The sequence below is a fragment of the Hyaena hyaena genome, unplaced genomic scaffold (genome assembly GCF_003009895.1).
Source record: "Hyaena hyaena isolate Hyena2069 unplaced genomic scaffold, ASM300989v1 scaffold_539, whole genome shotgun sequence".
Lineage (NCBI taxonomy): Eukaryota > Metazoa > Chordata > Mammalia > Carnivora > Hyaenidae > Hyaena > Hyaena hyaena.
The window spans coordinates 1,274,801-1,290,691 of NW_024081169.1; the positions used below are offsets into that span (position 1 = coordinate 1,274,801).

General features: G+C 41.0%; 1 protein-coding gene across 4 annotated transcripts in view; it reads left to right on the forward strand.

Moving 5' to 3' along the window:
* LOC120247637 (myomegalin-like) overlaps nt 1-15,891 on the forward strand; it is a 221,631-nt gene that overhangs the window by 116,348 nt on the left and 89,392 nt on the right. For all 4 annotated transcript variants that reach the window (XM_039255660.1, XM_039255659.1, XM_039255654.1 and 1 more), the window contains exons 6-8: nt 1,077-1,200; nt 1,383-1,558; nt 5,119-5,236. In XM_039255660.1, the coding sequence (XP_039111591.1) occupies nt 1,077-1,200; nt 1,383-1,558; nt 5,119-5,236 (418 nt within the window). The remainder of the gene's footprint in view (nt 1-1,076; nt 1,201-1,382; nt 1,559-5,118; nt 5,237-15,891) is intronic.

Consider the following 15,891-nt stretch of genomic DNA (forward strand, 5'->3'; position numbering starts at 1 on the left):
TTCTTGAGTTGTGTCCCTTGTACAACCAAGACCCTCGACTCCCCTAAATCTGTATAATAAAATGGGAACTCAAGATAAATATAGCCCCTGGGATGGTGCAGAGTAGTGTCCATTATCAACCAAAGAATCCTATAATCTTTGGGAAAGTCCCCTTTGGTCTTCAGAGACACAACCTTCTGAGCCAAACATTAACTTATCACTGGGCTTGGATGGAGCAGCTTTGATTGATCATGAACCTATGAATGCCCAATATTGTTCTCTGCCCTGAGAACACGAAGATGGTCCATGGTTCTCAACAAATGGCTTACAACAGGAATAAAACCAAACCGGAATTAAGATCATTCGGCACCTGATACTGCCTCCAAATTGTTAATCCTCAGATATCCAAGGGCAGCTGTTGTGAGCTATAAATAAGCTGGTGACACCTTACCCCCTACATGCTAGCGCCTGGACATTCATTCCTAAGGACATCAGAGAAGTAAAACTGGGCCAGAACCCTGAGCTTCCACAGATTAAATGTCTGTGCTCTGCAAGGGACCATGGAAAAACTGGATAGAACTCTGGATCGGTAGGCCAGATTTAGGAAGGTCTGTGGGTTAATGACTGTAAAGGAGGTGAGCATTTCTGGGGCTGCATCCAAATGGGTATTCTGTCCCAGCGACCTAAGTGGAAGGAACACTTTAAATTCAAATAGCAAGAAAGGCAGAGAATTAGCAAAGCACTCTGGGAGAGCAGTCTAAATGGAAGAGACCAAGGACAGATGAACATGGATGTTGAATTCTGAACCATTTGATGACTACCCACCTCCCCCATGAAAGATTCTCCTCTTGAAGCAATAGCAATAATGAAGCCTCTAGAAAGTCAAGTATATTCTGATTGGCAAGCAAATTATAATTTTAAAAAATGAGTGTTCCTGAAAGAGCACCCGAAAAGGTTGGAAAGAGCAGTTCCACACATAATTGCAGAGGGAACAGTGCTTCACTTCAGTGTGACTCTGAATTATTACCACAACTTTAATGGGTCCACTTGCTAAATTACCTGACTAGCTCTGACCGGCTAGTGCTCCGTGATTGTAGGGCCGACGTGGAGAATCTCAACAGCCACAATGAAGCCGAGCTCCGGCGCCAGTTTGAGGAGAGACAGCAGGAGACGGAGCACGTGTACGAGCTCCTGGAGAATAAGATCCAGCTTCTACAGGAGGTAAGCCGGGCTTCCGACGTCCGTGCCCACGGGGCCTCTCTCATCTCTTGCCCTACTGCTCTGCCTCCTGGCATTCGCCTTTCCTCTCCCTGCTCTCCTTCCCACTCGTCAAGAGTCCACAGTCTGGGGCTTCTAACTTAGGTGGGGCTTTGCAGCCTCTCACCTTTTCGTGCTTTTCATAGGAATCCAGGCTAGCAAAGCATGAAGCCGCGCGGATGGCAGCTCTGGTGGAAGCCGAGAAGGAGTGTAACCTGGAGCTCTCGGAGAGGCTGAAGGGGGTCACCAAGGACAGGGAGGAGGCACCAATGGCCCGGGGCAATCCTGACCAGTACACTGAGGCCCTGGCCCAGCGGGACAAGTAGGTGCCTTTGATGCCCTATTTGCCCCTTGTCTTTCCCCTGATCGCGAGGCTACAGGAGCATGTACCAGCTGCACCGTCCCCTTTTAAGGTCTTGCAGGATAGACCTTCATGATTCCCAAGGCTTTAATGCCCCCATAAGCAAAGGTTGTTTTTTAGGGTTGAGACTCCAATGGTATCCATGAACAGAACTCATTTCTTAGCAGTCAGGAGGCCAAGTAGATCAATGGTCAAATGTTCTGTAAGTAGAATAATGGTCAAATGGTGGCAAACAAGAGACATAGATTCACTTCTTCCTTGTTAAGCACCTGCTACGGCCCAGACACTGGCCTCAACACTAAGGATACAGAGATGAAAGACCCAAGTCTTCTCATCAAGAAACATGTTACGTGATTTTCTTTTTCTCTTTCTTTCTTTCTTTCTTTCTTTCTTTCTTTCTTTCTTTCTTTCTTTCTTTCTTTCTTTCTTTCTTTTTCTTCCTTCCTTCCTTCCTTCCTTCCTTCCTTCCTTCCTTGCTATTTTATTCTTGAGTTAGTTAACATACATTATAGTCTTGGCTTCAGGAGTAGAACCCAGTGATTCATCACTTGAGTATCACATGTTACATGATTTTAGTAAGTTCTCTGATAGAAGAAGCATGGGATGCTCTGGGGACATAGAGATTGTCACCTATTCCAGACTAATAAGAGCAAGGTGCCATTGAAGGTTTCCTGGAGGAGATGAAATCCTTGCTGGGTTTTGAAGAATGAATAGGAGTTCAAAGAAATAGATAGGAAGTGGGTGGGAAAGGGAAATATTCTGTGCAGATGGAGAAACTCCAAGTGAGACACAGGGAAGGGTATACTGTCAAGACCAGCAAATAGCTCTACGTAACTAAGGGCAGAAGGTCTGGGAAAGACTAGTGAAAGGTAAGCTGGGAATAGGGTTGAACTGTGCTGGCTCTGTCTGCCGTAAGGAACTTGAATTTTCTCCTAAAGGTAATTGGGCAATTGTTAAGGTCACCCATGCCTAAATTAATACACAGCTCCTTTGTGATCTCTTTACCTCCAGTTCTGCCCCTCTCTGTTTCATTGCAATCTAACAATTCCAAGAAGTTTTGAAGTGGAAAATTCAACAATATCACACTGGCACATAATTTAGCCTCTTAGATGCATGATACTATGGTCATACTATGATCATGTCATTGCAGAGCCATTGAAAATGCTTTGCAACACCAGGGAGCACCTGGGTGGCTCATTTGGTTAAGGGTCTGACTCTTGATTTTGGCTCAGATCATTATCTCACAGTTCGTGGGAGGGAGCCCTAAAGTTGGGCTACATGCTGACAGCTCTCTCTCTCTGTCTCTCACTCTCTCTAAATAAATAAATAAGCAAGCAAACTTTAAAAAATAATAATAAAACAAAATAAAATGCCCTCCAACACCTTCAGGAGATAAGATCCATTCTCCTTAGCATGGCCATCAAAGCCTTTTATCATCTGCTTCCAATTTCTCCCAGACTCAACCCCCACCATGACCCCTTCACACATCACTGATGCAGGACTAGTAATAATAATGACTAATGTTTGTTGGACTCTTACTCTACAGCTGCGCTGAGTATTATGATGCTGGTTATATCTTCCAACAACCCCATGAGGTGGGGATTATTACACTTTATAAATGAAGACACCTGCCATTTACAGAGTTGGTAACACGGCTGCAGGCATTGCTCGACTCTAAGCCCCAAATCTACCCATTGCCTCCAGAAGCAAACAGTACAATGTCAGGTCTCCAGAATTTTGTTCATGCTTTTCCTTCTGTGGGAAACCCTTGCTATCTTTTCCTTCCTGGTGAACTCCTATTCAGTCTTCAAAACTCACTAAGGTGCCAGCTGTCACTTCTGTGAGTATTTTGTGCCAACAGAATTAAGTCTCTGGATCGTTGCCTTGTTTTACATACACATCCCTTATCGTACAGTTACCAGTGTGGTGGCATGTTTGCTTCCAGATCTTTCCTGCTAGATTCTCTGAGGCCCTTGTCGCATGTCCATATCTCAATAAACACTTGTTAAACAAACAAAAGAAAACATATGTACATGTAACCAATAAATTAGGGAGTTTATATCAGCTGTCCTTACCAACTTTGTAAAGTTGGGTGAATAGATCATCTATTGACAAAGGGCCAAAGGAATACATAAGGTTGGAGGCCTGAGAAAAAAAGAAATGTTCTAGCACAGATACTATGGGAAATTTGATATGGAATCCACATTCATCATCATAATTACTATTACAGCTTACATTTACCTGATGTTTTTAAAGTTCTTTCTCCAGGCACCTGGGTGGCGCAGTCGGTTGAGCATCTGACTCTTGATTTTGGCTCAGTTCATGATCCCAGGTCATAGGATTGAGCCCTGCATCAGACTCCATGTGGAACTTGCTTAAGATCCTCTCTCCCTCTGTCCCTCCCCTCCAAAAAGTTCTTTTTCATCCACAAATTTTTAGTCAATCCTCATATTTGTAATTTATAATTTACAATTTATAAATAATTATAATTTTTAAGTTAATTTACAGTTTGTGAGTTCCCTACTTGATTTTCTGGTATCTCTCACCTTTCTGCCAACTAGTTGCCTCCCAAGGTACTTTCACTGTCTTACACACCTATACGGGAATAATAATGACAATTGGAAACATTTCATTTAGTACCAGCATGTTTTCTGAGGACAGGTATCTCAAGTACTCTCTTAAGGGAAACAGCAGTTTACACCTTGTACAGAGCAGATGAGGAAGAGCTGTTGATTTGAACCTGTGGTTTGTATACTTTACAGCATGCATGGCCTGATAACTGAAATCCTGGTCTGAATTTCCTGTTTCTAGAGAAGCTATTGCCTCTTCCCCACACCACCCCCCCAAGCCTTTGTTCCAGCAACTCTTCCTCAAAAGTATCTTGTATCTTTATGCCTTCATTCCTTGACTCACTTTACCTTCCTTCCTATAGCTCCATGACAGCACTCAAAGGACTATACAATAGATACCTCTGTTTTAGTAGCACTTCTTACACTTTATTACTGTTCTTTGTTTATGTAGCTGTGTCTCCCCACTCCCCAAGCCCCTGACACACACACACACACACACACACACACACACACACACACACCAAAAGAATTTAAGTTTCTACAGAGCAGAGGTTGTGTCTTTTCCAACTTTATATTCCCAGGTATTTGGCAAAGGGTCCTGAGTTTACATAATGGCTATCCAGGAATTGTTTCTTGAGTGGAACAACCAGAAACACAACTTCTGGGCCCTTCTTCCAACAGTTCCACATCTATGATCTGTAGATCTACGGGTCAGCTTCAGGAGGCCCATGAACCTGGTGAATATGTAAGTGGAAAGGCATTTGTGTATGCATGAAGGGATTGGGGCAGAGAATACATACATGGCTTTCTGAAGACACCTATCAGAGTTCAGTGACCCCAAAGGTAGAAACCTACTGGACTGGATCATGCTGTCTTTGTAGTGGGCTGAGAACTAGAGGCAGTAATAGCACCATGACCATAATTGATATTCTTACATTTTCTTTGCTCCAGAAGAATTGAAGAACTGAGCCAGAGCCTGGCTGCCCAGGAGAAGCTTGTAGACCAGCTCTCACAAGAGAAACAGCAACTGCTACATCTCCTGGACACGCCAGCCAGTGTGGAAGTGCAGGTGAGGGGCGGGTGAGCCTCCCGAGGGGTTTGCTTCCATATTGGTTATCCATTGGGTTATCTATGGCTGGGGAGCAAATCCCTGCGAGTCTAGCGGACTAACACACCATGTATTCGCTGTCCCATACCTCCTGTGGGCCAGGAAGTGGCTGGGCGCTCTGCTCAGGGTCTCACAAGTCTGGAGTCAGGGTGTAGCCAGGCTGCCTTCTCACCCAGAGGTTCACTTAGCGAAGTGTCCGCTTCTGGGTTCCCTCAGGCCATTGGGAGAATTCGTCGCTGGGTGGCTGTGTAAGTCATGGCAGCCTGCTTCTTCACAGGCAGCAGCAGAGAGAAACAGGCGGTCTGTTGCTTCTCCCGCCTTTATGCATTCTTTTAAAAGGCTCACCTGATTAGGTCAGGCCCACAGTTACATCCCTTTTGGTTAACTGAAAATAAACTGAATAGGAACCTTAACTAACTATATATGCAACATCCATTCACTTTTGCTACATAACATAGCATAACTATGTGGGGATAGTCCATCATCTTTGCCATGTTCCATTCCTTACAAACAAATTGCAGATCTCACCTGCACTCAGGAGGTAGGGATTACACAACGATCTTAGGATACCAGGGGTGGGAATCATTGGGCCCATTCGAATTTTGCCCACCACGCTGAGTGCTTTATAATTATATAGAATGTATAATGTGAGGCTTTTTTTCTTAGTTAATTTTGGTTTTATTTGTTGGTCTTTTTAATTCCAGTATCATTAAGTGTTATATTAGTTTCAGGTGCACATAATGTGTTTTTTTTTTTTTAATGTTTATTTATTCTTGAGAGACGGAGACAGAGACAGAGCAGGCAAGGGCCAGAGAGGGAGGGAGACAGAATCTGAAGCAGGCTCCAGGCTCTGAACGGTCAGCACAAAGCCCAATGCAGGGCTCAAACCCATGAACTGTGAGATCATGACCTGAGTGGAAGTCAGACACTTAACCGAGTCACGCAAGAACCCAGCATAATGTGGTTTTAATAGTGAAGAACTCTTACTATGATAAAAATAATTGTATTAGTCTATATTGTTGCTCTTGAAGGTTGCCTCAGAGGGAACTCCCCATTTCCATTCAACTTTTAGTTTTCTAAACTTTTTTATTTCCTAAAAGAGCCCTAGAATATATCTGTGCCCAAGTAGCATAAGCAATTACTGGATATTCTTATAAGTCTTAGGCCAGTGATCAAGCAGACTGTAGGGTTTAATTTATGATTCACAGATACCGAGGTTGGAATCAGGATAAAAAGAACAGTGATCGGAAGTAGCTTAAAGCACTTCCCGACCTTTCCCATGTCCAAGCACAAGTAGAAAACAGTAATATTTGTAAGGTACAGAGGTAAGTGGGTGGAGCTTCTTACCTGGAGGAGGTTGGTCCAGGTGCTCAGGCCACCAGAGCAGCAGAAATCACTATCTTGGCCATACTTGTAAACTTCTTGGACTGTGGCTCCATTTGGGTTAGAAAGCTCTGGTTAACAAATTCAGGAGATGATGTATATACATGTAATTTGGCAGACAGGAGGGGAAGATAAAGTCTGCAGGCTTCCCACAAGATATATATTGAAATATATGGAAAGTTTCTGAAAGGACTTTTTTTTTTAATTCAAGTATAATCAGCATACAGTGTTATATTAGTTTCAGGTGTACAATAGAATGATTCAACAATTCTATACATTTCTCAGTGCTTGTCAAGATAAGTGTGCTCTTAATCCCCTTTATCTGTTTCCCCCACCCACTCCTGTCCCCCAGCCTCCCCTGGCAACCACCAGATTGCTCTCTGTATTTAAGAGCATGCTTATTGTCTCTTTTTAGAAAGATTGCTTTATAGGCAAACACTATATTCAAAGCTCTCAGGTCCTATTATTTCTCTCCAAGAGGGACCACAGCAGAATGTCCATGGTGCAGAGCAAACTGGTCACAATGAGAATCCTATCTCACTTTAATCTCCTAGACAAAAAGAAATATTTTTCTTAAAATTTTTTAGCTTATTTATTTATTTGAGAGAGTAAGCAGAGGAGGAGCAGAGAGAGAGAGACTCCCAGGCAGTCTCTGAGCTATCAGCCCAGAGTCCCATGCAGGGCTCAAACCTGCAGACTGTGAGATCATGACCTGAGCTGAAACCAACAGTCAGACGCTTAACTGACTGAGTCACCCAGGCGCCCCGAGACAAAAAGAAATATTGAAGCGCTTTCTATAACATCTTGGGCCCATTTAGTCACATTCAAGTGGCTCTAATTATTATAACATAAAACCTAGAAGTGAATTCACAAGATTTCTTAAATATATATTCCTAGTGTAATTTAAAGTATTTACAATGAATATTCAACAACTTTTCAGTAGTAATAACTTCACATGTAGCATTTTCTATACTCCAGGTGCTGCTCTAATTACCTTATATATTTACTCAATTTAAGCCTCAAAACAATCCTGTGAAGTGTACTAACATATGAGACATAAAAAGAGTAATTTATAATAAAATGTTTATTTTAATATAGAAATTCACGAACACAATTATATTAGAAGACCTGTAGAAATAATCAGGTGCGTATATCTATATGGCAAATCACCGTGAACATTACAGCCTCAAATGTAGTCTAGGACAGTCATGCTATGTTGATAATTTAAAAACGGCAGGTTGGTGATGCCATTAGTCATGAGGGTGACAATGCCAAGGTGGAAAACTCTTGGTAAATTTCCAACAAAACAAAAACCAATGCTTTCTTAATTTTCATAAAGTAGTTTAATTTGTGGAAAATTCATTGTGTATTAACATTGTGTTTATACATATATATATAGCAGAGCTCAGTTCTAGGTTCAGGGGATTATATGACGTTGTATTAGCTCACTAGTGCCCCCTGGAACATTTAGATCATTGAGTAATGAAAGCACAAAACAAAACTTCATATTTTAATCCTACAGAGCTACTAACAATGCTAATACTGTTCCTGCTCCAATCATAATAATAACATGTTGGTACTGGAAAACAAAAAACTTTACTGCAAATGAAAATATTTTTGTAAAAGTTTATTTATTTTGAGAGGCAGAGCATGAGCAGGGTAGGGGCAGAGAGTGTCCCAAGGAGGCTCTGCACCTGCATCAGCCCAGGGCCTGACATGGGGCTCAAACCCACAAACTGTGAGATTATGACCTGAGCTGGAATCAGAAGTCAGATGCACAACCGACTGAGCCACCCAGGTCCCCACAAGTGAAAATATTCTTTAAAAATAGTCATGTTCATCAGAGACCATGGAGATAATGCCACTGGTCCACTCGTATAATGATCAGGCATCCAGAGACGCAGCTTTTACTGAGTGTCCATGAAGCAGTGTGATGCCATGAGCCAGGGAGGAAGAGAGGAGTGGGGAAGAGTCCTGCTCCTGCCCCAGGCACTGTGTGGAGCACTGACCATGCCATGCTTTCCCAACTCTGCCCACAGCCTGTGAAATACATTAGATAGGGGTCCCTCGGCAGGTAGGGAAACCAGTATTTAGATGAAGTGACTTGAGCCAAGTTTTTAAGGCAGTAAGTGGTGAGGTCAGAATTTGAATATAGTATTCACCACTCTGTAAGAGCTGGTATCCCAAATGTACACAGGTGTACTGCGGATCGAAAAAAGATCTACAGACAAAATTCAAAACCATCTCTCAAAAGATCAGTGAACCAAAATTTCCCGAATTTTTCAGTGAGCAAAAGAGAAACTACCCATGAAACAATAATTCCTCATTCTTCCCTCCCTCAGTACCCGATAACCTCTACTGTACTCTCTGCCCTCATGAATTTGTTTGTTTTATGCATTTCATATAAACTGGAATCAGATGGTTGGATGGATGGATGGATGGATAGATGATAGATAGATAGATAGATAGATAGATAGATAAGAATAGATAGGTAGGTAAGTAAGTAGGTAGATGCCATTCAGAATTTGGGACAATGGTTTGTCCTACCCATTGTAGGCTGTCTAACACCCCTTACTCCAGTCATCATTGTGATGACAATAAAAACAAGGAGCACTTCCATGAATTTGCAGAATGCACTTTAGGAGGTAGTATAGTTGCTCAGTAAGAACCGCTGGTCTGTGGGGCTTAGCTTCCAAAGGGTTTATAATCCAGTAAGACACTGGCATATAAAGAATTAAAATACAGGATGATATATGAAGAGAGAAAAATACATGCACAGTGCTGAAGGAACCCACAGATGACCAGGATTAACTCTACCTTTGAAAGTCAAAGAAAGCCTCACCTGGAAGTTACCCTTGGCCTGGGCCCGAAGGGCTGAGTATACCAGGCAGAAAACAGAAGTGCATTTTAGTCAGGAACAGTATATACAGTAATGTGGACCATAGTTAAGAAATTGGGAGTAATTGGTAATTACTCAAATACATGCTAAGCATTAGGGACACCTTAGTGGCTCAGTCAGTTAAGTGGCCGACTTCCCCTCAGGTCATGATCTCAAGGTTTGTGGGTTCGAGCCCTGAGTTGGGTTCTGTGCTGACAGCTCAGAGCCTGGAACCTGCTTTGGATTCTATGTCTCCCTCTCTCTCTGCCCCTCCCCAACTCATGCTCTGTCTCTGTCTGTCTCTCCAAAAATAAACAAACATTAAAAATAAAATACATGCTAAGCATTAGAGAGTGATGAAATACATAACTAGAACATCCCATAGGTGTCAAGCTAAGGACTTCACGTTATAGGTAACAGAGAATTAAAAAAGAAGTTAAGCAAAACGGCTGTATAGGCTGAAGGTTGACTGAGCAGATAATTGATGTCATCTCATGAGGTAGCGAGTCATGATTTGACACAGCTGCTAACTGCTTCGTCTAGTCCATTCATGAATTAGACAGGGGCAAAGAACCTTATAAAACCAGTTATAAAGTACTTTGTCTCCCCCCTCTGTCTATAGTAATGCGTGGCAACTCTTGCTGTCGGTGACACCTAGGCCTCTGCTGTGGGTGTCGTCCTTGTATGCCTGCAGTAGCCGCCTCTTAGTTCCACTGTATTACCCTCTACCCTTTGTCTGCCACGCCACCTCGCACCACAGGAGCCACTGCTCCACAACGTGGAAGGCTCAAGTTCACTTCCTAAGTGAGGCATCTGGCCAAAGATTTCCCTCATCTCCAGCAAAGCCATCCCTAGAGTTCTGGCGAAGGACTCGCTTCCTCCCCCTCCCCTGACCCTTCACAGTGGAGAATACCACGGCTGGGCTTTGGAAGAAGGAGAGCTCACAGACCGCACACATCTAGGTCTGAGTTGTCGAAGCGAAAACACTCCCCTTACCCCATTTCTCATAGGTCAGTACTTCTCATGTGATGTCAGTATGAAAGTCTGGACCAGGTGTAATCTCTGAGAACAGGAAGTTTCACTTCAGAGCCTTCCTTCCCTCATTTGAAGACAGAAGTTTTGATAAAGATTATTTATTTAACTGATTTTACCATCCCTCAGGTGTTTTCCTTTTCTGTCACACCAAAACATTGTACAGCATCCATTTTAGTGGCACTTACACACTGCTTATGAACTTTGACCATGTAAAAACTCCGTAGAACAACAACAGAAAAGCTATCAACTTGACACGCCACTGATTGACATCGCTCTGTGTTTGCTTCCAATCCTCCGTGTCCATTCAGATGGAGAGCATGTTGTTGTGATCAGGGTATTCAGAAGCTTTTTAATGTGGCTGCCGTGCAACTGGTCTGCATCTTTTTTAGTAAAAAGAAAACCTAATACAGTGAAGTTTACAAAGTAGTTTTCTTTTCCTTTGTGTTTTCATGAAGCTGCAGATGAAAGACCTGAAAAGCTGGCAATACTTCCAGTTATTTTTTCCTTCTACAGATTAGTAAAAGCTTCATTTTAAAGAACTTTTATTTTTTATTTTAAAAAACTTTTTAAAATTTATTTATTTTTGAGAGAGACAAAGAGTGGGGGAGGGGCAGAGAGAGAGGGAGACACAGAATCCGCAGCAGGCTCCAGATTGGGGCTCAAACTCACAAATCACAAGATCATGACCTGAGCCAAAGTGGACGCTTAACTGACTGAGCCACCCAGATGCCCCTAAACAACCTTTTAAATGAAACCGGACGTGGGAGGTGTGAAGGCAAGGGGAAATGATGTAGTTGCAAAGGAAAACCTGGAAGAATTCTTATTTTATTTCATGTTTTTATTCTCCAGTTTTCCCCCACCGTAATATAAACAATATTTATTAATGTGTAATTTCAGCGTGGTTGCCCTAGAAAGTGAAACAGGACAACAGAATTAGGGTGAGGCATCCATTAAGCAGTCAGGACCTTCCCACTAACATGAATCAGCAGATAGTCAAGCCATTGCATTTATGCCTCGTTTGGAACCTAATGTAAATAGCGCTGCATGCAGTGAGGCGTATTTCTTAAAATAGCAAACATTCCAACGTTACCATGGAAAGATCTGACATGGAGGTTAAGGCAAGAACACGCTCTAAATGCTCAAGGAAGACACTGAAAACCTTGCGGGGATCAGTAGCTCAGGCAGCTCCAGCCAACTTCATATAAGAAGATCTTTTTCCGAGGAGCTTTTCTGTATCCTCTTCTTAAGCTGATGAACGTTGGAGGTGGAGGCTCATTTATAAATCCTCATTCAACCCCACTGTCTCCCAGACACACCCTTCACTGGTAACAAGTCTCAAAAACAGGCCTCCTCATCTAAGGCCATCAGAGTCCTGACCCTGACCCTTTAGAGCAGCAACAGAGGTGGAAAAAGAAGGGATTTCATCAAAAATATCAAAATCTTGAGCACTTACAAGTACTATAATGTGAAGGAAAAAGAACACAAAGATATGTAAGGTTTAGCCTCTGCCTTCTAGAGATTATAGTCTAATTGGAAGGTAAGAAAGCCACTAATGGGAACAAAATACAAAGCAGTAGAGAAAGAAGAAATCATTAGGGACTGGGGTAGGCAGTAAAGATTCTGATCTGTAAGAAATGGGTATGGTTTTAAGAGGAGATGAAAAGGAAAGGCATTCGTTCATTCATTTAGTTGTTCAGTGATTGTTTACTGTTCAGAGTATCTCAAAAGAAACAATGGAACAGATCAAGGAAACCAAGAGCTGCTTCTTTGAAAAGGTAAACAAAACTGATAAACATTTAGCCAGACTTATCCAAAAAAAGAGAGAGAGAGAGAGAGAGCATGTGCGTGCCTGTAAGAGTGGAAGAAGGAGGGAGAGGAGGAAAGAGACAAAGGACTCAAAAAAAAAAATAAATAAAATCAAAAAGAAGGAAAATAACAACTGATACCACAGAAATACAAAGGATTTTCTTGACTATTATGAAATATTTATGCCAACAGATTGGGCGGCCTCGAAGAAATGGATAAATTCCTAGAAACATATAACCTTCCAAACCTGAAGCAGGAAGAAATAGAAAATTTGAATAGACCAATTAATAGCAAGTAAATTGAACCAGCAAAAAAAAACAAAAAAACAAACAAAAAAACTCCCAACAAACAAAAATCCAGGACCAGATGGTGTCACAGATGAATGCTAACCAATGTTTAAAGAAGAATTAATTCCTTTTCTCAAACTATTTCAAAATACAGAAAAGGAAGATATCCTTCCATTCATTCTTGCGAGGCCAGCATTACCCTGATACCAAAACCAGATAAACACACTACAAAAAACACAAAAAGCAAAACAAAGAAAACAACTATAGGCCATTATCTCTGATGAACATGGATGCAAAAATCCTCAAGAAAATATTAGCAAAGTGAATCAAACAGTACATTTAAAAAAATCATTCATGGGGCTCCTGGGTGGCTCAGTCAGTTGTGTGTCAAACTCCAACGTAGGTCATGATCTCACAACCCATGGATTCGAGCCCCACATCAGGCCCTGCGCTGACAGCTCAGACCCTGGAGCCTGCTTCAGATTCTATGTCTCCCACTCCCTTCCCTCACTCCCTCTCTCTCTCAAAAATAAAAAAACATTAAAAAAATTAAATCATTCATCACCATCAAATGGGGTTATTCCAGGATGCAAGAGTGGTTTTAATATTTGCAAATCAATCAGTGTGATATGTCACATTAACAAGAAAAAGGATTACAAACCATATGATCATCTTAATAGATGCAGAAAAAGCATTTGACAAAGTACACCCATTCATGATAAAAACTTTCAACAAAGTAAGTTTAGAGGGAACATAATAAAGGCCATATATGAAGAGCCCACAGCTAACATCATATTCAATGGTGAAAAACAGAGAGCTTTACCTCTAACATCAGGAACAAGACAAGGATGTCCACTGCCACCACTTCTATTAAGTGTAGTATTGGAAGTCCTAGATATAGCAGTCAGACAAGAAAAAGAAATGAAAGGCATCTAATTGGTAAGGAAGAAGTGAAACTTTCACTACTTGAAGGTGACATGATAATATGTATAGAAAACCCTAAAGATTCTACCAAAAAACTATTAGAACTGATCAATGAATTCAGTAAAGTTGCAGGATAAAAAATTAATATACAGAAATCTGTTGAGTTTTTATACACCAATAATGAAGTAGCAGAAAGAGAAATTAAGAAAACAATCCTATATATAATTGTACCAAAAATAATAAAACCAAGAAATAAATCTTTAAATGTTTATTTATTTATTTGGAGGTCAGGGGGGAGAAGGAGAGAGAGAAGGAGAGAGAGAATCCCAAGTAGGCTTCATGCCTTCCACACAGAGCCCAGTACGGGGATCCATCTCACAAACTGTGAGATCATGACGTGAGTCAAAATCAAGAGTTGGATGCTTAACCAACTGAGCCACCCATGCACCCCACCAAGAAATAAATTTAACCAAAGAGGTGAAAGAACTGTACTCTAAAAACTATATAAGACATTGTTGAAGGAAATTGAAGGTGACACAAATGGAAAGATATTCCATGCTCATGGACTGCAAGAACCAGTATTATTAAAATATCCATACTAACCATTGAATTGTATTAATGCAATCTCTATCAAAATACCAACAACATTTTTTCACAGAATGAGAACAAGTAATCTTAAAATTTGTATAGAATCACAAAAGATCCTGAGTCACCAAAGTAGATTTGAAAAGATAAACAGGGGTGCCTGGGTTGGTTGAATATCTGACTCTTGATAGATATCGGCTCAGGTCATGATCTCACAGTTGTGGCTGCCTGGGATTCTCTTTCCCCCTCTCCCTCTCTGCTCCTTCCCCGCTGGCACTCACTTGCACTCTCTCAAAATAAATAAACTTAAAAAAAGAAAAAGCTAGAAGTATCACAATCCTAGATTTCAAGATATATTACAAAGCTATACTGTGATCAAAATAGTATGGTACTGGCACAAAAGTAGACACATAGATTGATGGAACAGAATAGAGAGTCCAAATAATTTATGACAAAGTAGGCAAGAATATACAGTGAGGAAAAGACAGTATTTTTACTAAATGGTGCTGGGAAAACTGGACAGCTACACACAAAAGAATGAAACTGAACCACTTTATTATACCATATACAAAAATAAACACAAAGGAGGTTAAAGACCTAAATGTGAGACCTGAAACCATAAAAAGAAAAAAACCTAGAAGAAAACATACGTAGTCATCTCTTTGACTTTGGCCTTAAAAACATTTTCCTAGATATGTCTCCTCACGCAAGGGAAACAAAAACAAAATTAAATTATCGGGACAACACCAAAATAAAAAGCTTTTGTCACAGCAAAGGAAACCATCAACAAAACAAAACATCAACCTACTGAATGGGTGAAGGTGTTTATAAACAATATATTTAATAAGGAGTAAATATCTAAAATACATAAGGAACTTATACGACTCAACACCAGGAACCTCCAAATAATCCAATTAAAAAATGGACAGAGGACCTAAATAGACCTAAATAGATATTTTCCCAAAGAAGACAGAAGGCCAACAGACACAGGAAAAGATACCCAACATCACTAATATCAGGGAAATGGAAATCAAAACCACAGTGAGATATCACCTCACACTTGTCAGAATGTGTAAAATCAAAATCAAAATGTCTAAAATCAAAAACACAAGAAATAACGAGTGTTGGCAGGTGAAGATGTAGAGATAAAGGAACGCTTGCACACTGTTGTTGGGAATGCAGGCTGCTGCGGCCACTGTAGGAAACAGTATAATCCTCAAAAAATTAAAAATTGAGTTACCATATGACACAGTAATTCCACTATTGGATATTTACCCAAAGAAAACAAAAACACTAACTCAAAAAGATCTCTACATTTATTGCAGCATTATTTACACTAGCCCAGATATGGAAGCCACCCATATGTCCATCGATAGATGATTGAGTAAAGAAGATGCAGCATATATATACAATGGACTATTACTCAGCCATAAAAAAAGAAGAAATCTTGCCATGCAACAACACAAATGAACCTAGAGGGTTTTATGCTACATGAAATGAGTCAGACAGAGGCGTCTGGGTGGCTAAGTTGGTTTAGCATCCAACTTTGGCTCAAGTCATGATCTCACAGCTTGTGAGATCCCACATCAGGGAGTCTGCTTCACATTCTGTTTCCCTCTCTGTCCTTCCCCCACTCATGCTCTGTCTGTCTCAAAAATAAATAAACCTTAGGGGAAAAAGAAATGAGTCAGACAGAGAAAGACAAGTACCATATGATT